Genomic DNA, 25,284 nt, shown 5'->3' with positions numbered 1-25,284 from the left:
GAAGAAGGAGAGCACAAGGGACTCTGTAGTCTCTGGTATCAGAAGTGTTTAAAATACCTTACACTGTGTAACGTGTAGCTTATGCTACATAGCGTAGCTTATAGCCTTCACGCTACATACAAGGAAATAGCTTTAAGTCATGTGTAGCCTACACAACATGTTGACTAGCATAAGCTACATGCTGCATAGCCTACATTACATGCTATGTAGCTTACAATGCAAGTTATTGTTCACTAAACATTAAAATTAATTAATGTTTTCTATGCTTTGTTACATTTTTCTATTTTCAATAAAAATTAGTTAATGTTTTCAATGATTTTAGTAAAATAATATAAGTAATAGTATTAGATCAGTTCCAGTTTCAATTTCTTTATCTTTCTACTTAATCTTTGCCCTATTTATCCTATTATTTTTTTATGTATTTGGTTGATAAAATTTCATGATGTTGCTGCAACAAGTGAGACCTTAATAAAAAATCTAGAATTGGCATGTAATCTAAGCTACACCCTACATAGCTTAAGCCTCATGCTTCAAGGGGATAAACACTATGCGGCATATCCACCAATCCAATAGTTATTTTATCGAAGAATTTAATTTTTGGTTTATGATACATCTAAACCGGGATCGGTAATTTGGACAGTTCAAGTCGAACTACTTGTATGCCACATGCATTTCACTGCCTATGTATCATCCATCACACTTTTCTACAGTATCAAAGTTTTCCTTCATCGATTTTGCCACTTCTAAAATGTTTGGTAATTACATGAGCATGTGGAAGTCCTTTCCATCAACATGCAGGCACATATTTCAGATAGGGATACGTGGGTGTGATTTGAGCATTCCACCAAGTGTTCCATTTCATTCAGACAACTTCACACTTCAAGTGGCCCACAACATTCAAACATATAGAGGGCCCAAAAAAAAAGTTTTTAACCATCTATTATTTTGTACATTATGGCCCTCACGAGTAGCGCAATGGCCAATTTTTTGGTGGGCCAAAGATCACACACGGATACTCCATATCGGCAAGTGTGCCTGTAATGGTTCTAAATGTCGGTCTCGGTTGGCGTATCCGCCCAGTGAAAAAATGATACGATATGGTGTTGTGTATCGGTATTGGGGTCGTATCAATCAGAATTTTATTTTTTTTAAAAGAGAAATATATGAAAAAATATTAGAAAAATAGGGGAAAATGAGATATCAAAGAATCTATTTTTTTGTGCATGCGTGTGTGCGCGCATGTGTTTTGACCATGTATCTCATGGTGAATCGGACCATTATTTGGTAAGAATGATGTATCAGACCTTTTTTTGGTATAAACTATTAATACATGTCATAAATTGACCCCAAAAAAAAAAAAAAAGAAGGATGAAAAATAACAACTTCTAATCAATTCATGCCCAAAATTTATAGATCTATAGCTTTAAACAATTGATCATGCATTATTAGCTAATTACAAGTTGCAATTGAAAGAAGAAGAAAATTTCTCAAAAATCAAACAATTTTTCAATTTTCCCCAAATCGGGTCCCCAACTTTGATTTCCCCAACAATAACACAAATCTATAATCAGATCTGGTGTACATTTTATGCAAATAGGCCCCTATGCATTACATTTCAACTGATTTGAATATATATATATATATATATATATATTGAAATTCTAGAATCTTTTTTTTAATATAAAGATAATAACTTTATTAAGAAAGCTCATGAAAAACAAGTAAAGAATACAACACCCAACACCAAAACAAGCCAAAAAAGCGGCCGACACAACCTAAACATGCAAAGCCCACTCCTATAAAAGGGCTTGCACTCTTGAAATGACCTCGTCCACCCTCACAACAATATTCCGGAAGTAGCATCCATATGTCCCCCCATGTGGCCCAAAAAACTACCAAAATGAGTAGCCACCAAATCGCTTTCCCAACTTTCCCCACTCCACCATGCAAAGCCCACAGAAGATCCCCCGCCGAAGCCGGCATCACCCAATCCGTTTGGAACATCGATAGGAAGTGAACTCCACGCCTTTCTGGCGAAGGCGCAATGGATGAACAAATGGTCAATAGACCCCTCAATAGCCATACACATTACGCAAATATTAGGGGCCCTCTTTTGCAAATTGTCAATAGTCAGAATCCTCCAGCGAGAAGCTAACCAAGGGAAGGTTGTAACACGAGGGGGAGCCCATAGAACAAATGATGGAACGGATGAGGGGGGAGATAGTTTGAGGGCTCCGTAATCATAGCGAATAGCGACTTAACGGAAAAGTTCCATGAAGGGCTGCTAACCCACGAAATGGAATCGACCTCTAAGACGCCAGCCTTGGCATTCTACAGAACATCCAAAAGGCTAGCGTAGTCCCCAATCTCTGCTTCCGAGAGGTTCCTCCTACATGGAGGGGCCCTTAATAATAGAGAGACAATCCACCACAACAACGAAACAATCAGTGGCAAGAAAAGAACTTGCAGCGCAGAGTCCCCGCACCAAACATCGACCTAGAAGCAAGTGTAAAGCTCATGTCCAACCACAAAGGATATACCCTTCCAAACGAAGTGCTCGAAAGCCTCAATAGCTTTCCACATAGTGGAGGCCCTATACAAAGAAGAACTCCTCACAAACCATCCACCTTCTTGAGTACCATACTTAGTAGCCACCCACTCTCTCCAAAGTCTGCCCTATTCCACTCTGAATCTCCAAATCCACTTTCCAAGCAACACGGTGTTCATGGCTCCCAAAGGTCTAATTCCTGCCCCTCCCATCTCTAATAGGCCTACAAAGTACAAACTTCATCGCATTTGAGAAGATAAAACTTTTTTCCTTTGCTTGCGCCCTTCCACGAGAAATCGCGCCTCAACTTTTCAAGTCTGGAAAGAACTGACGTAGGACACTTGAAAAGAGACAAAGAAAATGGGCATTTTGGAAAAAGTTATCTTGATGGGAGTTAAGCACCCTCCCAAAGACATACCGGCATTGCCAATAGGCCAATCTCCTCTCAATCCTCTCTACCACCCTGTTCCAAAGATGAGCTGCCACCCGCCAGCTTCCAAATACTAGTGGCAACCCAAGATAAGAAGGAAAAGACCCAGTCTTATGCCCAAAAATATTGGCAACACTCTCAAGCTCTTCTTACTCCACATGAATGCCAAGCATTTCCAATTTTGCAACATTTACCTTCAATCCTAACATTGCCTCAAAGCACATTGTTAATTTGCGGAGATTATCAATTGCATTTGCCTTTGCCTCACAAAAAAGAAGAGTGTCATCCCGTACTGCAGATGAGTAATCAGCGGTCCCTACCATGTAATCTTAAAACCACATAACAAATCATGAATCACGCAGTTGCGAAGCATCGCACTAACAGCTTCTCCAATCACAACAAATAAATATGGAGATAAGGGATCTCCTTGCCTTAGCCCTCTATAAGATTTTAAAATTTTAAAAAAAATTAAAAATTAAAAATAAAAATAAAAAAGAAAGTCATCCTCCCATCAACACATCACACTTGTGTAGGAAATCGGAGCCATGAAAATGTGGGCCCCACCATGAAGAGAAATTAGTGCTAAATAAGGCCAATATGCTCATCAAAAGGGCCACACCATTGAAATCAAAATGGATGAAATGGTCTGATTCAGTGCCTATTCTATTCCAATGTTTCAAACAATTATTACTAGTTAAAATCCTAATTTAATTTGAAGTTTTTCGTTTTGAGCCATTTTTTCACTTATTTTTTTAAAAGTCAAGCCCATATTAAACCCAAATTTCTTGCTTCCCGTCGTCTTGTCGTACATAGATCTTTGACCGAATTTTTTACCATTTTCTTTGGAATCGCATCTGAATTAAACCCAAACTCTTCCCAAACCGTTTTTTCGGTTCTACAACATTTGGCTAACTATGGTTCTCAGTTTTTAATTCGATACTTGGCAAAATTCATTGATTCTTTCAGGTAGGCTCACGTACTTCATTTTCCAATTGGTCTAATTCGTAGTTCAGAGATTCACCTAGTCTAATGGACTAGTAAAATGTTCTAATTCAACATAATTCGATATATTTCATGCTCAGGAATTGGTCAACATCTCTTCCTAATTAAGTATTTTCTATTTCTAAGTATAGGAAGTTCCATAATATGATTAATATCAAAGAATTCGCTCTCAGATTTGCTCAAATCTTACTCAGAATAAAAATCAAACTGGATCAACAAAGTTGGCAAATTGCAGCAAATCAACTGCCAATCAAATTGGGTCAATTTAGTTCAACCAAGAGTAACGAATAACAAATTACAGCGAATCAAACTGTGACTTAGTTTGCTTGAACTTATTTGCTGTCAGATATGGTTTGAGCAAACATAACTATGCATAGAACCCAAAGAAAAGAGGGAATCCCACAAGGAAAGAAAAGAGGAATTATAGGATACTCAACCCAAGTTATGCATGCTATAGTCAGGATTCAGTTTGTGCGAGAAGGCCCATGGTTCAGTGATACAAATCATTAGTCTGTAAGGCCTCATCATGGAAGACCATTCCCTGTAAACCTCCCAGATTGAAAGATCCTACACACCAATCTTGGGCTTTCTTAGTGAATTTGAAGTGTCTCTTTGCTTCTCTTCTTAACCATTTATTTGCAAAACACAAATTGAAACGTTGGGATGCCTTATCCAAACTCCCCGACCCTTCCCTTTAAATGGGATGGGAACCCTCGTAGACAGCATCCAGTAATTCTAAGTCCAAAGAGAAAATAGGTAGAAAGAGAGTTCCATATCTAATTTGTCCATTTAACCCATCCCCTATAAGATCCAAGCCATTGATCGTAATTCAAGGCCATCTTAACTGTAGAATCATACGAGTGATCAGACCTCTCTACTCCCATAGCGGTTAGGTGGACGACTGGATGTGCATCGTACGTCATTGGCTTTTGCAAAGGTCCCGAAATCATGTAGACCGTCGGATCTTGCGGGCCCACCCATCGGGCCGTCCACTATCAATGAATTTTTTTTTGAACGGTACCTATTTATTAGAAATGGGCCAAAACAGCCAGAGCACTACAAGACAGCCTAAGAAACAGATGAAAGAGGGCACTCACTATTAGAGGCCCAATCCATTACTGTCCAATTTTGCCCTCCTAAACACCTCCAAGACTAACCCACTATTATTACAAAAAAAAAAGGTTATTCCTGCCAATTTTGCCCTGTCAAGGAAATTTCCCCGTAATAGTATATCAAATGGTATGGCCCAAGACCACTGGTCTGGATCACAGGACAATAAGCAACTCGTACAAACTGAAAAGTCAGGTTGAGTATATTACAATGCAACAACCAACATGTACATAGATGTATGCTTACAGATTACAGGTGTGTGTCATACTGAGTCTAAGCTATCCACATCCAAATGATGTAAGGCATTACCTCGAGAACCAAAGTGGTCACCATCACAGTGCAAACATTGCCATCAATATTGACTTTATGCCGCCGAACTTGCTCTAGCAATTGCTGCATGCACTCAGCAGGATGGACAAAATCACCATCTGGGGTACCCCAGAAATCAAATGACCTCCCAACTTCCTATTGTCAAACCAGTAAAAGACAAATATCAAAATGCCATGGTCTGATTAAAGAAAAAAAACTGGGAAGAGATGTAAGAAAATGTTAGCATAGACAAGTCTGAAAATTGAACGCAAAGTAGAAACAAGCAGAGCTATAAAAGTACACAGGATTATGAAACCTACTGGTGATTTAAAAAGTTGCTGACGTGGGCAACATAAAAATGTGGCCTCCCTAATTTTTGGACCAGGTCATCGACACTGGCCCCACCTGACACCTGCTCTTATGTCCCGTGCATATGCCAGATTGGACTATCCGGCCACATGTAGGGGTGAGGGCAGGCCTAGCAGAACTCATAGAAATGTACATTTTAGAAGAAATATTCTGATGAACAAAGCACATAAGTATAATACATCAAAATTAGAAATTTGAGTTTGTACAACTTTTAACTCAAATACTGCAACTCTCTGTTCTAAGGAGAGTACAACAGTTTGTGGTTGGACACCACTGGCCTGTTCTCAACTGAAACATACAGTTCCAGAATGCAAGTGGCCAAAGACCCTCCTACATTAAGAGATCCAACAATAATCTATACCTTAATGAAATTGCAGTCACTGGTTCTGCATGATCAGAATACAGAGCTTCTGCCTTACTGACAATCATACACTTCTGCAGTCTAAATTATCATATACAGGAGTTACCACACAAAGCAATCACATTTCTGACAGAAGCCTTGCCATAGTTGTGAAGGGCACAACACGCGAACAATATGGGCTAAAACTGAGTAGCCTGGACATAGCCATAGCAGCCTCCTATGGTTTTCCCAGTCTTTGTCGCTTAGATTTTTATTTTTTTTTTAACTTTTCTGTTTCTCTTTGTGAGGTTGGGGGTGGCAAAATGGCAAAGAAGAATAATGACAATAGCACCCCATTATCTGTCTGTTCTAGTTCTTTCTACGCCTATCTTGATTATTGGAGTTTCCAATCACCTGAGAGCTTCCTTCACAAACTTAAAATGGACTACTAAAATTCAAAGACATTCAATGTCGCACAAATGATTTCAAAAACCTGGTACATATGCCTTTGTAGAGACCAACCACAAGTAATGAAGCAAGGATCAAGGTATTCAAAAATGGTTACATAACGGTAACAGTGGTAACCGTTACACATAAAGGGGCCGTAATGGACATTATAGAAAAATGCCCTGTAATGGTCTGTTAGAGGGCCGAAACAGGGTTTTTTTTTCAGAAAAGAAGGGCAGTAAAGGCCTTTACGGCCTGTATTGTAACAGTAACAGTGGTGGCCATTACAGCCACCATTACTGTTATGGAATACCATGCCAAGGATATACAGTGTGTCATTAACAGAGTAATAATCAACTACATGAGAATTTAACAATAGAAATTTACCAAGCGCAGAAACCATGGATTTAGTGAATATACAATAATAATAAAAAGTTGCTCAATACCTAACATAATAGAAGCATGCAAGCGGAAATTCATCAATAGCAAAAACATTATCTCGAAGTTATGACCAATGAATGGCTTCGAAAGTGCTTCTCTACTAAGATAAGGTTAATATATTACCTCAATGAAGGCCTCTGGATTTGGGCAGTTCTGTTGCTTCGATAATCTTAGAGTGCATTGTGCAGCAGTGCGGCCATCCCTAACAGCAACGGCTTTAAAGAACTCCAGCAAATTCACACGATCACTCTTAGAAAGCTCAGCCGTCATGCCGACGTCAAGGAAAATGACATGAGGCCTGGATTTAAACAGTCGTTTGCGTGAAGACTTGGCCTGAGGTACACGGACAAGGATATTCCCGGGATGCATGTCCGCATGAACAAAATTGTCCAACTGAAAAGTAATGATGTCTCAGAAGACATTTTTGCAAAAATAATAGCTTGAATTACTCCTGTTTGATTTTATTTTATTTTTTCCATGAACAGCACAGCAACACAACTAGCAAGAATGGGTAATGGTTTCAAGTCTGCAGCTTACCCCCATCACAAGATACCCAGATATAACACAACACAGAGACCAATGCATGTCACATGAGCACCACTTTGCTTATAAGATGCAAACTATGGGTTCCAAGTTCTTGTTCTCAAAGCACAACATATTATTTATTTTGTTGTTGAAGGTTGAATGTATTAGAGAGGGAGCCAAAGGCAACCCAGAACAAACACAAAACAAGAAAGAAAAAACCAAACAAAACTAAGAACTATACAAATCAAAACAACAAAACTAAGAAAAGCAAGAAAACTACATAATAAACTAAACCTAGAACTATACGACTCAAAACAAGGGCTTCCCAAGAGATCCAAGAGGGAGCAAGAGCACAGCTAATATAGCAGACAAGAAAGCTGGTTATGAATAACGGCATTGGTCGGGCGTATCGGCCTGGCGGAAAAATGATACGATACGGCGTCGCATATCGGTATCAGGGCCGTATCAGTCAGAATTTTTTTTTAAAGAAAATAATAAGGAAATTATTAGAAAATTAGGGAAAATGAGATATCCAAGAATCTATCCTCTCTTTTTTTTACCATGTATTCAATGGTGTATCAGATCATTCTTTGATGAGAATGTTTTTTGTTGATTAGACTTGTTGAAGGTTAACTAAATGGGACCTAATTAAACACAAATCAAGCATGATTTGGTGAACAATGGCCCATTATATTGAAGTACAACAAAAGGAAGATAAAAATATAAAAAAGAAAGAGAAGGTTTACCATTCTTTCCGATTTTTCCCATAATGGCCCATTTTGCTTTGATTTATCAAATCTCATTCAAATCATTTGTTTTGATCCTAAAATGCATCTAGATCTAGCCTAAAAATAACTTTTTAAGCTTCTTCCATGGTTTAAATGAAACAAGAAGAAGACATGTGAAAATTTGAGAAATACAAAAAATCAAAATTGGGCTTTTATAGGTGTATCAGCCTATATCGAGTCCCCCATATGTATCGGGCATATCGGCCGATACGGGTCAATTTTTTCGTATCAAACCGATACGACCTTGTATCATGTATGGGCTCATGCCAATACGGATACAATACGGTCGTATTTGGCCGATACGATACCGATATTCATATCCATGGAAAGCACCAATCTATCATCGAGGTTGAGGTTGGAAGCCCAATTTATGATATCACAAACAATTAACTCCAAGATTCTTTGGGCAAAGGTGAGAGGATATGGTTTTGGGACGATATTGGGGTGGGGAGCTCCCCCCTCTTTGTTGACTTCCAAAGGATCCCTCGTTAAGCCCTGGACCATGTACAATGGTGGCTGATTGCTTCTTTCACTCTGGAGAAATGATTATTTGGGAACCCACTTGCAGGAGATTCCTCCACGACGAAGAAGTTGCTGAATATTTGGTGCTTTTGGACTGCATTCACCTTTGCTTCCCAGCTTCCTTCAATGCAGATAAGATGCCTTGGAAGGCAGATATGTCTGGATCCTTCACAGTCCACTCCTTTTACTCCCCCATCCGGCTACTGATTACCAAGAAGCTGTGTCACACCAAATTTCTTTGGCACTACAGCGTGCCCCCTAAGATAGCCTCTTTCAGATGGCTAGTTGATTGGCCAAAACGTCTTAACTATTGAAAATCTCTGTAAAAGTGTGCCACACCAAATTTCTTTGGCACTATAACGCGCAGCCTAAGATGGCCACTTTCAGATGGCTAGTTGGTAGGAGAAAAGTCTTAGCTATTGATAATCTCTATTCATTCATTGTCCATTTGCTTCCCAGCTTCCTCCGATGCGGAAAAGATGCCTTGGAAGGCGGATATGTCCAGATCCTTCATAGTCCACTCCTTTTACTCCCTCATCCAGCTACTGATTACCAAGAAGTGGTGTGTCACACCAAATTTCTTTGGCACTACAACGTGCACCCTAAGATCGCCACTTTTGGATGGCTAGTTGGTAGGAAAAAAGTCTTAACTATTGATAATCTCCGTAAAAGGTCAATGATTCTCCCAAATGTTTGTCTTCTTTGTATGGGTGATGAGGAAATTGCCGACCATCTATTCATTCACTGTCCCTTTGTGGGGAAAATCAGAGTGGATATTCTGGGGCGTTTTCAAATGCTTTGGTCTTTCCCAATGTAAGTTGGAGAGCTTTTGCTAGCTTGGCACGGGGCGGGCTCTAGAAAGTCAAGGAAATTGATGTGGAGAGCTTGCATGTGATTTGGCGGCTGTTTGGGAGGAAAGAAACACAAGGTGCTTCAGAAATGAAAGGAAATCCACGGAGAAAACCTCGCAAAAGGCTAGATCTCTCGTAGTTGAATGGGCTTCTTGAGTGCCTAAGCTTAAAGGGTGTAATCTTCTTTTTCTCAGGATATAATTGGGTCGCCTTCTTGGTGTGCCCGTTTTGCATTCTTGTCGTCTCTGTTTTCTTTTGCCTCTTTTAAAAATAACCCATTATCTTTTTTAAAAATTAATAAATAAATAAAATAACCCCAAGACTATGGAAGTGGAGGCAGAAAGGTTGTTGAAAGTCCCGTTGTTCCTTTCTTTCCAGATCTCCCAAAGAGTAGCTAAGGCTGCCAATCGCAATATAGCTTTCAAAACACTACTCCTTCCAGTACTGTGCCAGGAGGACAGTAAGCCAGGCACAGAACTGAGCATGACCCAAGCAATTTGGAATTTGAAGAGAATGGAAGACCAAATAGCTAAAACGAAAGGGCGATTGTGGAATATATGGCTAATGGATTCCTAGTTGACCATGCATAGAATACAAACATTAGGCACAATCATGCCCCTGCATTGCAAATTGTCTATCGTGAGAGATATGCATGTGTCTGGGGTCGAGAACTCAAGGAGCAAAATGACTTTCACCAGTGAAACTGGCAAAATATGCATGTGTCTGTGGTTGAGAACTCAATAAAACTCAGCTCACAAAGACCCTACCTATGTATAATTTGACATATTAAATATTGCCAAGTTTTGGTGTTTAAGACTTGAAAAAATGCGACTGAGTTACTCGACTCGAGAGTGAAGTTTTCAAGTTCTAAAACTATAGGAGAATGATCCAGGAGCACTGACACTTCCATAAGCCAAGGTAGTGACAAGTTGTGTGGGCCTCACCGTGATGTTTGGATGAAATCCACTCAATGAATCAAAGGCATCTGACTGGCCATCTAATACAAGAAAAGAACTTGCTTTTTGGAAAGGAGTTGCCTGCATGGCAGTCCTCTCAGTTTGATCTTTCCTTTTTGAAGTTTTTGGTTCCCTCCCTCCCTCTTTTTGAGTTTTTTAAGGGAGCATATAGGAAGAGCATGTAACAACCAAACTTTGTGGACCCTCCCTCTCTCCACACACACACAAACACCTACCGACGTTACCCATCTCTCTCCCAGCAAAAATCATGACCTGATAACTCCATGCCGCATACATCCATTAACCACCATCTCTCTTCATTTTTACTTCTCTTGCATGAAAAATAAAGAAAAGCTCACCCTCTGACCAGTGAGGTATGTAGAGTCATACATTTCTCACTGTTGTCTTCTTGAAAGTGTACGAGTTGAAATGTCTACGTTGCACATCTTCATTGGTCCTTTGGAATGTGGAAAACATTGGATAAACATTACATCAAGTTCATGAGAAGTCTTTAGTTTGATTCATAAATCAAATCATCTATTTAGCTGGCCATATCATGGATGGCCTATGTTCCAAATCACACTTACAAAAGCAATCCCCGGCATCACTTTCTCACCATATATAGAGTGTTAACCCATTTTTATGTACCATTTCTTTAAAGGCCGTTGATCACATATCTTTAACGGCCATTGCTCACATAGAACGGATCATCTCTCTCTTGTTGTCTTTTTTCTCTCGTGCATTGCCCAAGGTTCCCATTAGTGCTCTATGGGAGAGAATGCTAGGTAGGTGGACAAGGAACAACATGTTCATAGAATAAGTGCACATGAATGAGGATGTTGAGATGGATGGATAACAAGAGGATGGATATAATTGAAATGAACACATTTTAGGGAACTTAGGAGCAGCCCCAAAAGGTAATAAGATGAGAGAACATAGACTTAGATGGTTTGACATTAGAATGGTAACTCTTAGTCCGCATCAAGTGCTTCGCTTTAACTGAATTCAAGTTTATTCTTGGCACTTCTGTTTCATTGGCATATAGACTGGTTCATTAGATAACTTGATCTGATAATCACGCGGGATTATTAGTTATGATTTTTTAAGCTCATGAAATCCATGCAATTGCTAGAGTTTGTCTTTTATAAAGGAATGACAAAGTAGAGAGCATACCAGAAGCATCTTCAGGAGTGCATGAGTCCCAATATGAGCAAGAGCACTCTTAACTCGAGCATTCCCCTCAAGCTCATCGACGTAGTGTGAAACACTTTCTCCTTGCTCATATGTCTCAACCAAAACAGCAGGATGCACAAGCGGATATAGAGGCTTCGGGAAGGATACATCCTTCCATCTGCGGAAATTATAAATGAAACGACTCAAATGGGCAGCTTCCCTCGCGAGATCAACTTGAGACATCATGAAAACAGCAAACTGTTGTAAACTTTCATCCAGTCTCAACCACTTCAACGTCGGGATGAACAATGAAACTCTGGCAAACAAATTAATAATTGTGAAATCCCTCCTAATTGATTCACCAACACCCGGATGCCTAACTTTTACTGCAACTACAATGGGCTTGACTTGTTGACCCGGGTATCGAAATCTCAAAGAAGCCCGATGCACTTGTGCAACACTTCCAGATGCTACGGGTGCCTCCTCAAAATCTTCAAAAATTTCGGAAAGCTTGCGACCAAATGCTTTCTCAATTGTCTTTCTAGTGTATGCAAAGCTGTGTGCTGGTGCTTTGCTGTGAAGGTTGGACAGCTCAGTGCATAGATCTCTAGGAAAGAGATCTGGTCGAGTAGCTGCCCATTGGCCCCATTTTATGAATGCTGGACCAGCTCTTTCCAGAGTAAGATGGACCAGATGAAGCCACATTTTCCTGAACTGAACACCAAAAGAATCTGCGAACGGAGCCATTGCTAAGGTAGGAGAAAATAAAATCATCAAATAGATTGCTCTTACAAACAAAATAAAGCCCTCCAGAAATGAAAAAAATAACGAAGTGAAATAAATGTGCCCGTCTTGTGCTCGAGTGTATAGTGTATTCTGGGATGGGAAGGGTTCTGCATCTGCCCAGGTCCTCTGAGTCCATGCTACCTCTCCTAGAATGAAGGCAAAAACACTGGGAACCAGGTGTGATCTGGTGAAGGCCAAGCTGACCGCACATGCAATCCGACTTATCGGTGGAAAAGCTGGACCACTGTATGAACATATCTGAGAAAGCCTTCTCCAAGCAACTTGGGCATGACGTGTCATGGAATTACTTGCTGAAAGGACAGAAAAATTCGTAGAATAGCGACTCCTACAAAGATTTTCCTTGGCTTTGTATACTGTCCCTCTACTGGGAAGCTTATATTGTGAATATAGTCTGCGTAGGGTGGAAGATAGTCCGAATGTAGCAAGTGTCCCATGATCCCTCGCAACTGAAAAGTTAGATGTTTGGCTTGCAAGAAAGAAATTCCCAACTCTCCTAATGTTTCCACATGCCAACAACCTGAAATGCGAAGAAAATTTTTAATTTATGTTAATATCATTAACTGAATTTCCAACGTATGCAGAGGATAATTTAACAGAAGATATTATCTCTTCAGAATAAAAGACATAACACTACATTGGGTTGAATAGTTCAAGCATATTTTAGATATACGAAACTAGATGCACACACATCTTGGATATTTATGTCATTATATGTGTTGCATCTGTTAGTCATAGCATATACAGAAATAGAAACGAATAGACATGTATGCATCTATCCATGTATAAAAGCATGAAGCATTCAAATAAAAATTAACTCACAGGCATACAAATATATATATATATATATATATATATATATATATATATATATATATATATATATTTGAAAGATACAGGCATACAAACATATGTATATAGGCTCTTCACTAACTGAAGATAGTGCCTTTAGTTTTTATTAACAGAGTTAGGAATTTTTTTGTCTATCCTCACAAATCTTTAGCAAAACAGGAACTGTGAAGCTGACCGGAAATAGATGGGACAAAAGTGTGATGATCATGATGATAGACAATCATGTTTTATATAGCGAATAGTCATAGACTTCTTAATAAAACAAATTAACAATTTTATTATTAGGAGCCTGTATTAAGGAAGAAGGAAGGAATTCCTGATAAAAATACACACTTGACTAACACCCTACTTGGTCGATACATCAGCTACCTGGCTCGCCTCTCTATAGATGAACGAATGTCTATCCTCGAGGCAAGAGACTGGATCTCATCAAAATTAAAAGACATTGATGCATCCAAGCCATCATACAGATATACAAGAGCAGGTCCAAGCAAATCATCCCACACACTGGCTGAACCATGATCAGGGGACACCAGAGCTGTCCGATTAACTTTAAACACCATAAATCCAGTTGGGTGGCCCATTCAGTGGTTCCATTGACCCGCAGGGCTTACATGACAAATCAGTTGATCCTATTCACTAACCTAGGAACCCACTAGTCCCCTCTGGTCACCAAGTTAAGCATACTTCCTTTTCAGCTAGCAGCAATACTAGAAGGTGGTTGGAGTACCCGATGCAATCTGATTATCAAATCAGTGAGATCCCAATACTCTTATCAGAAGATTAGACAAAGAACACACACGCAAGAATATTTGAATATAGAAGGTTAAACAACTTTATTGAATTGAAACTTCTCACTTCTTATAAATACTTAAAACTCACAAAACTCGGAAAATGTAATGCCTTCATCACTAAAAGACAACATAAAATACCTATGAGCTTTTAATTAAGATCTTTCAACTACTACATTGATTTCAAATCAATCTTTTTTTTATGACAGAGTGTCCCCATCCCTTTTTGTAAGGTGGGACTAATCCTTGCAGATTCACGCAATCACCCGCAAATAACTCTTATCTACAAATCAATCTTATATATCTAAGATAGCAATACTCTTATCTACAAATATTTGGCCTTTTTCACACACACACACACACACACACACACACTCCTTAGTGTTGAAACGCACACTGTCTACTACTGAGCCATGAATATGGACTGAAAAATCATCCCTAAAATCTTTAGAGAATCTTTAAAATCAGCAACTTTATCTACAAAACCTTTGCCAAAAAAACAAAAACAACCATCCCTTCAAAATCAGCACCTTCTCCAAAAATTGCAAATGGTAGGAATATGAAATCTGGCCCCCAAAATTAGTAGACAACCCAATATTAACCACACATTGGGCCACATCAAATGGTGGGCCTTGGGAATACATCATGCCCCAGGATGGAGAGAACTTGACCCCAGCAAATTACATTTATCATACAAGTAGTAGATCTATGGATCCAATCTTTTCAATTTGTCAATGTGATTAATGTGCAATTGTGCAACTTCACCAAGTACATTGGCCTCTTATAGTGTCAACAACAATAGTTTAACTTCTTCCCTCTTTTTCTTCAGGAGTTGTTTATACATATCAGTAATCACTTTGCCTTGCATGCTAAGCACCTCACCATGGTAATCAAACAAATCTGCCACATTGAAAGGTTGGCAAGATAATTAAATCGTTTTGCAACCTCGATCTCATAATTGATGTCACAAAACTTCCTCTTGACTCAGAATGGCCCAATCTTCTTAGCCTTGAACCTGTTATAAATTCCCCTCAGAAGCCTTTCTTTTTGGAGCTAAACCATAACCAAGTCACCTTCTTTATATATTGTCTCTCAGCAATGTTCAATCGCCACTTCTCGGTACTTGGCCTTGCTCTTTTCAATAGTCTTTATCTGAACTTGCAAATCTAGGATGTACTGCACAAAAGTGTCAGCACCGTTGCTCATTCAATCTTGTATTTGTAATGTGCTAAATCAAGTGCATGATGTGGACTCATCCCGTTTATAATATCACATGGAGATTTTTCCTAGTGGCACGATTTACTGAGACAGTGTAGACAAACTCGGCTTGTGGTGAAGCCCAGTCCCACTAAGATGCATTATAACCTACAATAATACTACTCAAATGATTGCCAAGGCTCCGGTTGACTACCTCCATTTGATGCGCTGCAGAACTGAAAATAGTTCCAAATGCCTCCATCGAGTGTGCCAATTGGAGTCTTTAGAACCCCCTAAAGTCTCATCATTTCCTTGAAGAAGATGTTGGTGACACGTGTGGAGTCCATCACACTGTTGCACAATATGAAGTAGGTGATTTTTGAGAAGTTGTCTACCGCTTCGAGGATCAAATGTGCTTCCCTCTGAAAATATCCACCCACCACACAACTATAATGAGAAGAGGCATATCAAGGACAACATTCTTCACATATGATGTTTGGAGACTTGGCATCTGCAACATTGTGCTATGAACCATTCAATTCATAACACATGCACAACCAGTAGCAGTTTTTGTCCTCCATAAAAGCCAATGTTTTATTTCTCATGAAGTGTCCACCTGTCCTTGTTATATATCAGATATGATCTTTTTCTGCAAGGAACCTTCAACCATGCACAAGCGTGAACCCTTTAATAAATATCCATCATGCGAGAGTGAATTCACACTCTGGACCTCAGCCATCCACGCATCTATTGAGCACCTTATTGAAAATGAGTCCTCAAATTCTTGTTCTATTAATGCCTCAAATCCCACAACCTTCAGAATGAGTGTCCCTAATAGCACCACCCTCCTATTCAAAGCATACGTCGCTTTGTTTTGACTTTTAGCTCTACGACGAAAAAGGTGTGCGTTCAAAAAAGTTATCTGCTTTGCATGATGATAACTCAGTTTCTTTCTTCAAAGAGTCGAGATACCTCAACGTTCCCTAAATGCGTACAGAAGAAATCCATGATCAATCAAGTAATGCCTCCAAATGTCATAATGCCTAAGCCATTGCATATGTAGAGTAGTTCTTCAACGCATCGATAAGATTCTCACTAAAGCAATTGGCTTTCCTTCCCAACTTGGCACTCGACCAATACCAACATTTGAAACGGTACTTTCCACCTCGAAAACTTTGTTAAAGTCCAAAAGTGCAGGAACCGGAGCCTCTGTAGTACTGTTTTCATGATATTGAAGCTTTTGTTAGCTGCTTTGGTTCATTCGAATGTCCCTCCACATATGTAACCAAAAACATACATGATAATGGTATTGAAAGTCTAAATAAATTTACAATAAAATGTTGCCAAGCAATAGAAAGAACAAATGTCCAAAAGGGTCACTTCGCAATGACCATGATTTTCTCCTGGTCAACCTTGATCCCTTCTGCAGCAAAATCACGGCATTATTGATGAGGAAATAGCACATTTCAATCTAACATATAATAACCCCTTTGGTATTAGAACTCCTTCGGGTGTCGGGCTGGTTCATTCCTAACGACTTATCTTGGGCTTCCTCTGTGCATCAGAAAGCCTGCTAAATTTAAGTGGGATTTCCTTTGGAAAGAGGTAGAAGGGGGGGGGTGGAAAGAAGCATCTCTTAAATTAGGATGAGGTGTGTAAGTTATACAGGGAAGGGATTATAAATTATGCATTCCTGATGAAATGGGTTTGGAGGTTTGGTACAAAGGAAGGTAGATTATGAAGCGAGGTGACAGGTAGCAAATATGGAGCTCAGGAAGGAGACTGGTGGGTAAGGAGTCATCAATGTATAGGACCTTTGGTTTATGGAGAGGTGTTACTAAAATGACCAACTTGGTTAAGGATGGAGTCTGGTTCTCTTGCGGCAATGGTAAGAATCTAGTTTTGGGAGGACTTGCGGTTTAGAGAAAGAATGCTAAAGGAAGCCTTTCTGAGGATCACTAGTCTAGCCCTAGATATGGGTGTGGCCATAGACTAGTGCTTCACTACATCACACAATGTAGCAGTTTGTACCTAGAAGAAGGAATTTGATGGATGACAAAGCAAAAGAGTTTGCACAGATGTTGGTGTGTCTTCATGGGTTCTCACCTATACCGAGTGAGAGAGATTCAATGGTTTGGCATAAATCTGGCCGCTTCTCAGTTAACTCCTATAGCATTGCTCGATAGCGAACAGAGGTTTTGCATCATTTGCGTAACCCCCAGTGTTCACTTGGTTGTGGAGAGGAATCAAGTGTTAACAATTGACAACTTCCAGAGTGAAAAATGGTGTTACCTAATTGCTACATTTTATACTTGTGAGACACGAAAATGGTGGACCACTTGTTTAATCATTGTTTCTTCTCCCAAAAGGTGTGGGAGAAAGCCTTAGCATCCTTCAGCTTGTCTTCGGTGATGTTGGGGACCATCTCAAGCCTTTTCCTGGCTTGGCGCTAAGGACAACTCTAGAAGAAGAAAGCGGTGTGGCGTCTAGTCTTATTTGAAGTTGTTTGAGCTATAGGAACAACCGAAGCTTCTAGAACAAAAGCGGATCGGAGCATAATGTTTATAACAGAGCCAGGCTTGATGTAGTTAATTTGGCATCACGCATAAGGGAGTTTGGCCAAGACGATTGCCCTTCGCTTTCAGGGTTGTAGCCATTGTAATTCTTTCAGTAAACATCAAATGTTTGCCATAAATGATCAAGGTGGGCAGATGAATCAAGACTAAAAACAAGAATATCATCAAAATCAACAATTAAAAACTTTACAATGAAGGGACACAGCATCTCTATCATCAGCCCCAAGAAAGAACGCAATGCATTTGAAAGGCCAAACCCAAATGGCATCACAAGGCACTTATACAACCCATCTCGCATCTTGAACGAGATCTTCCACTCATCCCCAAGCTAGATATGAATGTAAAGATATTGATATATGCTCGTAAGGTTGATCTTTGAAAGATCTTTTTCACTTCGTGAAGCAAGTCCAACATATTGTCTAATCATAGAATACAAAAACAATACTTGATAGTAATCTAATCGATTGCATGACTATCTAAACGCATCCTCTAAGATCCATCTTTCTTAAGAGTTAATAATGTGACAACAAGAAGCAAGGGCATTCTTTCCTAGATTACCCCTTCTATAGTAACTCAGGAACTATCAAGAGCTCCACGTGTTCTGCCGAACCCATTTGATAGTAAGATTTGGTAGGCTTGAACAAGGAACCATGTCAATATGCTGATCAATATTCCTCATAGGAAGAAGTCTATCTAAGAGTTCTTCAGGCACTGAGTCTGCATATTAAAAAATGAGCTTCTGTGTAAGAGATGCATCTGAGTGTTTTTATTTTAAGGTTGTTACAAGGGATTGAACCCTGGATCATTCATACACGGTACACTATCTCTACCACTCATCTAACAAGGGGAAGACCAAAACATAAATAATGTCAATCACCTTACTTTATTCTTTAAACTTCTCTATGGTGAGCAATTTTCCCCTCTTTAATAAACTTAAGCATTGTAAGCAAGGTGTTTCATAATGGTAACGGTGGCCGTAACGGCCGCTGTAACAACTGTTACAACCTTAAAAAGTTTTTTTTACCATTACAAGGCCGTTACAAGACCATTACGGGACCATTATGACTGATTTTTTTCTGTAACAGCCCTTAGGCCCATTTCAGCCCCATAACGCATTATAATTACGACCGTTACTATTACATAACGGTCGTTACATAATTGATTTTGAATACCTTGATTGTAAAATGTTCACTATGTGCAATGTAACATTAACGTCCTCAATGAAGGAATAAGTGTTGGCCAAAGTCAAATGCACACGTCTCAATCTCACAACCATGGTTTCTCTAATAAAATGTGGCATGCTTCCATAGAGACTACGTCACACCACACTTTATAACTATACTTTGGAGTTAACAAAGACTTCCCCCCCTTTCTTGAACCAATGAATCAGATATGAACATGGATGCTTGTGTAATTTAATTTTTAATTTATCCACCATTTCTTGGTGGAATAAGTTCCCACTGCTTCCCCCATCCACCAGAATTAGGCATATCTTCCCACTAGGAGTGCAAGTGGTACAAAAGATACTGTTTTGAAACCATCGGACATCATTAATCACTCCATATGTCAATAGCATCATCTAATGAATAACCAGCGTCTCCCACCATCTCCATACACACCCGTCACATCATGTACAGGTTAGTTCTGATTATCATATGCATGTTCTTCATACTATAGTAGCATGTCATGTTCTACTTCCATTTGCGTATGTTATAAAGTGTCTTCAACATATTCTCCTTCATTAGCCAAACTCACTTTAATTGTGGATTGATGCAAAGGGAATTCAAAATGATGTCCCAAAAGCCCACACGTAAAGCATGCGGGAAAAAAAAAATGTCTCTTTGTCCCATCTTTGGTGAAAAGTCCCACATCCATAGGCATACGTCCTAGTTTAAGGTTTGGTTTCATCATTAGACATTGGCCTACCATCCCTCAACCTATGAGAGGTCTCATAGTCACCTTCCATGAAAAGTCAGCTTTTTGCCCCATCATTGATGATAGTCTTCATGGGCACTAAATCATCTCCCAAATCCCTAATTAATTGTCTTCTTTCTTGTCAATGCAAGCGTATATGGATTGGCCACTTCAAACACAAATTTTTTAGACCGATTCGTTCCCTACATCTAGATTAAAACCATTAAAATATCCTGAAATTTTTTAGTCTTCATGCTCAAGGAATCCACCAGCGATGCCAAAGAATGGAATTCCCCAATGTATTCATACACTAATTTATTGCCTTAAGGAGTTCACATGCATGGGTCACAAGCAACCACGTCCCTTTTAATTTCCTCATGGCCATTTTAAAAACATCTTTGAAAGTTAATGCATTCCTTATGTACGGGTTAAGAACATTAAAGTATCATGAAATTGTTTAGTCTTCACACAAGAAACTTCACCCCTTGTGTCAATGTATTGAATTCTTGGTGTACTTATTCACCGATTATTCCCCTGACGTCAATTCTGAAATTTTAACATGATTTAACATGATCACTACCCCCCCCCCCCCCCCTAAAGGTGCTAGCTCTGATTTCTCGAGAGGCTGTAGACTAGTCAACTTGTCTCCCAGCCTCAGACTCTCCCTTCCAACTGTCCATCAATTTGGGGTCTTGCCATGTTTTCGAGTTGCATAGATGAGCTAGTCTATCTATTTTGGTTTTGGTCCTATGTTTTTGTTTTTTTTCCTTTTGTTGTTTCTTTTATTTCATTTTGTTTTGTTTCTTTGTTTATGTGTCTTTACTTTATTTTTATTCTCACCTTTTGACATTTTAATAATGTTTTTGCAATCTTTAAAATAAATATATAAAAAAAAATAAAAAATGTAGTGATACGAAACTCCATCTGTGATGTCAAGGTATGGAATTCCTCGATGGATTCATTGAATGATTTATTTCCTTGACGTATATTGTGACATCTTTAACAAAGGTCACAGGCATAGGTTGCGCATAAGAAAACTTACACTCTAATTTTTTCTTCTTTTTTCAAGAAGTTACTTTCTCCTTATCTTTACAGATTCATTCAACTTGAAGATCGTCCCTAACATGTGATCGGAGAACTATATGCAATAATTTAACCTGCTGATTGTCCCCAATTTCCATGTGATTGAACACCTTCTCTACCTTGCTTAGTCTTTTTCTTTTAGAGATTCTCCACCTTGCTTAGTTGATAGACAAAATCATCCAAATGCCAACAACCCCGAAATTACGAAAGTTCCACATTAATCCTAGGTTCTCTACTCGAAGGATTCGATCAATTATGTCTTCGCCAGCCAGACCCGCCCGATATTTGCTAGGATACTACCTACTCCAATGCCAAATAATTCAACATGGGTATCAAAAAAGTGACCTCGATACCCTAATCACAACAATAGACAGAGCACACCCACAAGAATATTGGGTTGGACTTCGACACCTAACTTTTTGCAAGAAAAGCCCACTCCAATCATTAAGGATATCCAATGCATGTCCATAAAACTTATGATGTATTATACCCATTGAATGACACTTGATTGGATAATTGCAAAAAAGATCCTCCCTCTCTTCTTAGAAGTGTGGAGCTACTTCTCTCCCTCCACACTTCCAAACAGAGTAAATGGAATCATTCACCATAAGATCCTCCCTCTCTTCTTAAACAGGCCCCAAACCCTAGCTTTGGGAGAGAACTTCGAGATTTTTTTAGGAAACCTATTGAACCCCAAAGAGCTTAACAAAGTAGTCCTAACTGGATCTCACAACCAGGCACTGTATATTTTAAAAATAAAATAAAAAAAGGATCACGCATAGTTTCTTTGTCATGCTAGCACATGTAACACATTAGGAAGTTGATGCTGCCTAACTTAATGAAGAAAAGCCCATCCGCGGTCAGTGTTCAAAGTATCAATATCACTACATGTTTCGCAAGCTAGGGATATAAAAACGATGTCGATATTGCCAATCACTGGAAATGCAAGAAAACGTTGAATTTTTCAGTGAAACTTCAGGAGATGCTAAAATACACATATTTGCACATTTAGGAATTAAAATTTGTAAAATTAATGCATACATAATTAGTTTCCATTTAGGGGGTGTTTGATTTTTCAATTACATGTGTAAATACATGTAAATAGGTTATCATTACTTACATGTGGAATTGCAACAACAATATCAAAGTTGATGTTGACAGAGTCTGTTTGGGTGGAAACTATCACTAAAATCGAGGTAGAAAATGGATTGTGAACAAAATCTGTGGGGCCCACTGTATGATCCATGTCATCCATTCATTTTACCTGCTCATATTAGGGGGCATGAGCCCAAAAATGAGGCAGATCCAAAGCACAAGTGGACCATACCACAGGAAACAGAGAGAAGTGAATGCCTACCATTAAAAACTTCTTGGGGGCCACAGAAGTTTAGGATTAAGCTAATGTTTGTGTATTCCCTTTATCCATGTTTGTGTGACCTTATGAACGGGTTGGATGATAGATACACATCCCTGTGGGCCCTAAGAAGGATCTAACTTTCAATGGTGGATGTCATTTTGGGCGTTATTTCCTATTGTGTGGTCCACTTTAGCTTAGAATCTTCTTTATTTTCGGGTTCATGCCCTAAAATGAGATGGTAAAAAGGATGGATGACATAGATCAAACACATACATCATGGTGGGTCCCATAAAGATGACGTATACACAATCCCCAGTAAATTTCTTACATGAAATCTCATTTTCCATGGTGCATTTCATCTGGTATTTCACTTTCTACCAAACATGGATATATTATCATAATTGCCTATTTACCACCATTTACAAGTGGAAATGAAAAATCAAACACCCCCTCAATGGGATCCTGAACGCATATTCTTTCGTAAGAAACCAGCCCAACCAGCCCATCCATCCATCCAACATTTCATCTAAACATCCATCAATATTTCAAAATATCAACAACACGATATTTCATCGAGACATTGTTGACAATTGGAAAGGAAATGAAAAATTGTTATCTCGAAATCCCCCATGTCGTGATAACAATAATATCACGATATTATCGACATTATCGTAGACAATTTGAACATTACATACAACCATGCGCCCATAAAAAATTTTGAAATTGAAAATTTTTTAATAAACAAATTTTTTGCGATATCAATACATTGGCGATATTATCGAAATATCACCGATACAAGCGACGCCTAGAATTTACACAGTCGAAAATATTGGTGACACATTGGCAATACTTAGCAATACATTGCCGATAACTAGAATTTCTAGGACTACCAGTGTTATCAATATCGTTGCCAATGTTATCGGTATCGACGAGATGGAGATACGGATAATATCGGGGATACTCCAAACCATGCCCGCAGTACATTTCTATCTTCCCAGTCTCCTGTTATGGAAACCTCTAAAATTCCCATTAGGTCCATGAACACGACCACTTCCTCATCTTTTAGATTTCTTGTAAAGATGACACTTCGCACATCTTCCCCTCTTCATTTCAAGGGAGTCCTTTACCAATCAACCCTTATTTATTGCCACCATATAAAAAGCCTAGGAAATTTTGGAGTTGGAGACATGTTCAAGGCTTATGTACTAATCATGTGTGTAACACAAGCATGAAAACTTAGAATATGAAATACAACAACAACGCCAGTAGGAATCTCTCATTTCATCATATTTTACTACCTTTAATGTTGAAGCCGATAATAAATAAATAAATAAATGGTAGATCTAGTATAATAAATTGCCACATTGTGGAAAAGTAAAAATGAACTTCGTTCAAATTCCTTGTAGAGATCATGAAGTATTGAGGATTATTTTTCATCAACATAAATATATATATCAAGAAAACCCACAGGGTAAAAAGAAGCGAGGATCCACCAAGGCGACGAATAAGGGTCCTTGTGTACAAAGAAGATCTACAAACTCTTTCCTTTGTAATAGAGTTAGGGAAACAATTTGCCTCTAGGAATTTGGTGAAAACTAATATCCGCAGCACACATCCTTAAGTCTATTAAAAATTGAAGCAAGATTGAAAGGAGAGGCCATTTCCCAAACACCCAAGAGATTGCATTGCAAGAGTTCCCTTCCATTGTTAAAGACCCGCTCACCCGATTGCAAAAATCTCCATGCCTATTAAGGCCAATGACACCGGCTTCTTGAATATAGCAATGAAAACACCAGCTTGACATAACCATGCTCATCTCTTAACACGCCACAGACCCCCAACCCAATATTGAGCTTCCACCATCTGAGGGAGGAGTCATACAAGAAACCCCATAAAGCGAGGTTCTCGATAATAATCGATGACCACTTCACCACCAACAAATTAGCTGGGAGTTGCGAATCCCTTTTAGTGGTCGACAAACAACATTCTTACTAGGGCTGAAAGTCAGGCTGGTTCAACCCGACCGACCAGGGACCGACCCGACGTTGGGTTGGGCTCGGGCGGGATAGTCGGGTTCGGTCTTGAGCTTGGGCTGTAGAAACACCAACCCGACAGAATTTCGGTCGGGCTCGGATTAAAGTCTCAGGTTGCCCGACCCGACCGAACCCGATAATTATAATATAAATATATAATAAATCAACCGGATCCATTACCGATGAAGGATTTCTCTCTCCCATGTGGCGCCGGATTTTTCTCTCTCATGCGCCTGATTTCTCTCCCGGATTGTGTGGGATGCGGATTCCCATGGATATCGTGCGAAAGCCTTTCGCATAAAGATCCTATGCAAGGATGCAACGTGGGGTCCACCGTGATGTATTTGAGAAATCCAACCCGTCCACCCATTTTTCTAGCTCATTTTAGGACACTGGACCAAAAATGTGGGGGATCCAAAACTCAACTGGGCCATACAAGATGAAACAGAGGGAAAAGGAATTCCTACCGTTGAAACCTTTCTAGGCTCTGCCTTGATGTTTATATGCCATCCAAACCGTTTATAAGGTCATTTTTACTAGGATGAAGTAAAAACACTAAAAACTTAGACTTACAAAACTTTTATAGCCATATAAATATTTCAATGGTGGTCACTAAATCTCCATTGTTTCCTCTCGTGTGGCCCATTTGAGTTTTGGATCCATCTTATTTTTGGTCACATGTCCTAAAATAAACTCAAAAAACGTATGGACAGGTTTGATTTCTAATAAACATGGCAGTGGGCCCCACCCAGAATCCTTGCACATAAACTTCCTGCAAAGGGCTTTCATCAGGAATTCCACATTCGTTTGCATGCTCAACAGCAACGGAAACAGATTGGCTACTCCCAATGGCCATGGTCGATGCT

The 25,284-nt window shown here is 39.2% G+C and overlaps 1 protein-coding gene across 5 annotated transcripts in view; it reads right to left on the bottom strand.

Annotated features, from left to right (window-relative positions):
- The window catches only part of LOC131240107 (uncharacterized), a 48,495-nt gene that overhangs the window by 10,683 nt on the left and 12,528 nt on the right, over positions 1–25,284 (bottom strand). For 4 of the 5 annotated variants that reach the window (XR_009168622.1, XM_058238159.1, XM_058238158.1 and 1 more), the window contains exons 2-4: positions 11,812–13,135; positions 7,120–7,389; positions 5,400–5,555 (exon numbers count right to left, since the gene is read on the bottom strand). Coding sequence is in view for 4 of the 5 variants with exons in the window: in XM_058238159.1 (XP_058094142.1) it covers positions 5,400–5,555; positions 7,120–7,389; positions 11,812–13,135 (1,750 nt within the window). In the remaining variant the exon portion in view is untranslated. The remainder of the gene's footprint in view (positions 1–5,399; positions 5,556–7,119; positions 7,390–11,811; positions 13,136–25,284) is intronic. The other variant, XM_058238161.1, reaches the window with a different exon arrangement.

Source organism: Magnolia sinica, chromosome 3 (genome assembly GCF_029962835.1).
Source record: "Magnolia sinica isolate HGM2019 chromosome 3, MsV1, whole genome shotgun sequence".
NCBI lineage: Eukaryota > Viridiplantae > Streptophyta > Magnoliopsida > Magnoliales > Magnoliaceae > Magnolia > Magnolia sinica.
This window is presented reverse-complemented; position numbering and strand designations above follow the sequence as displayed.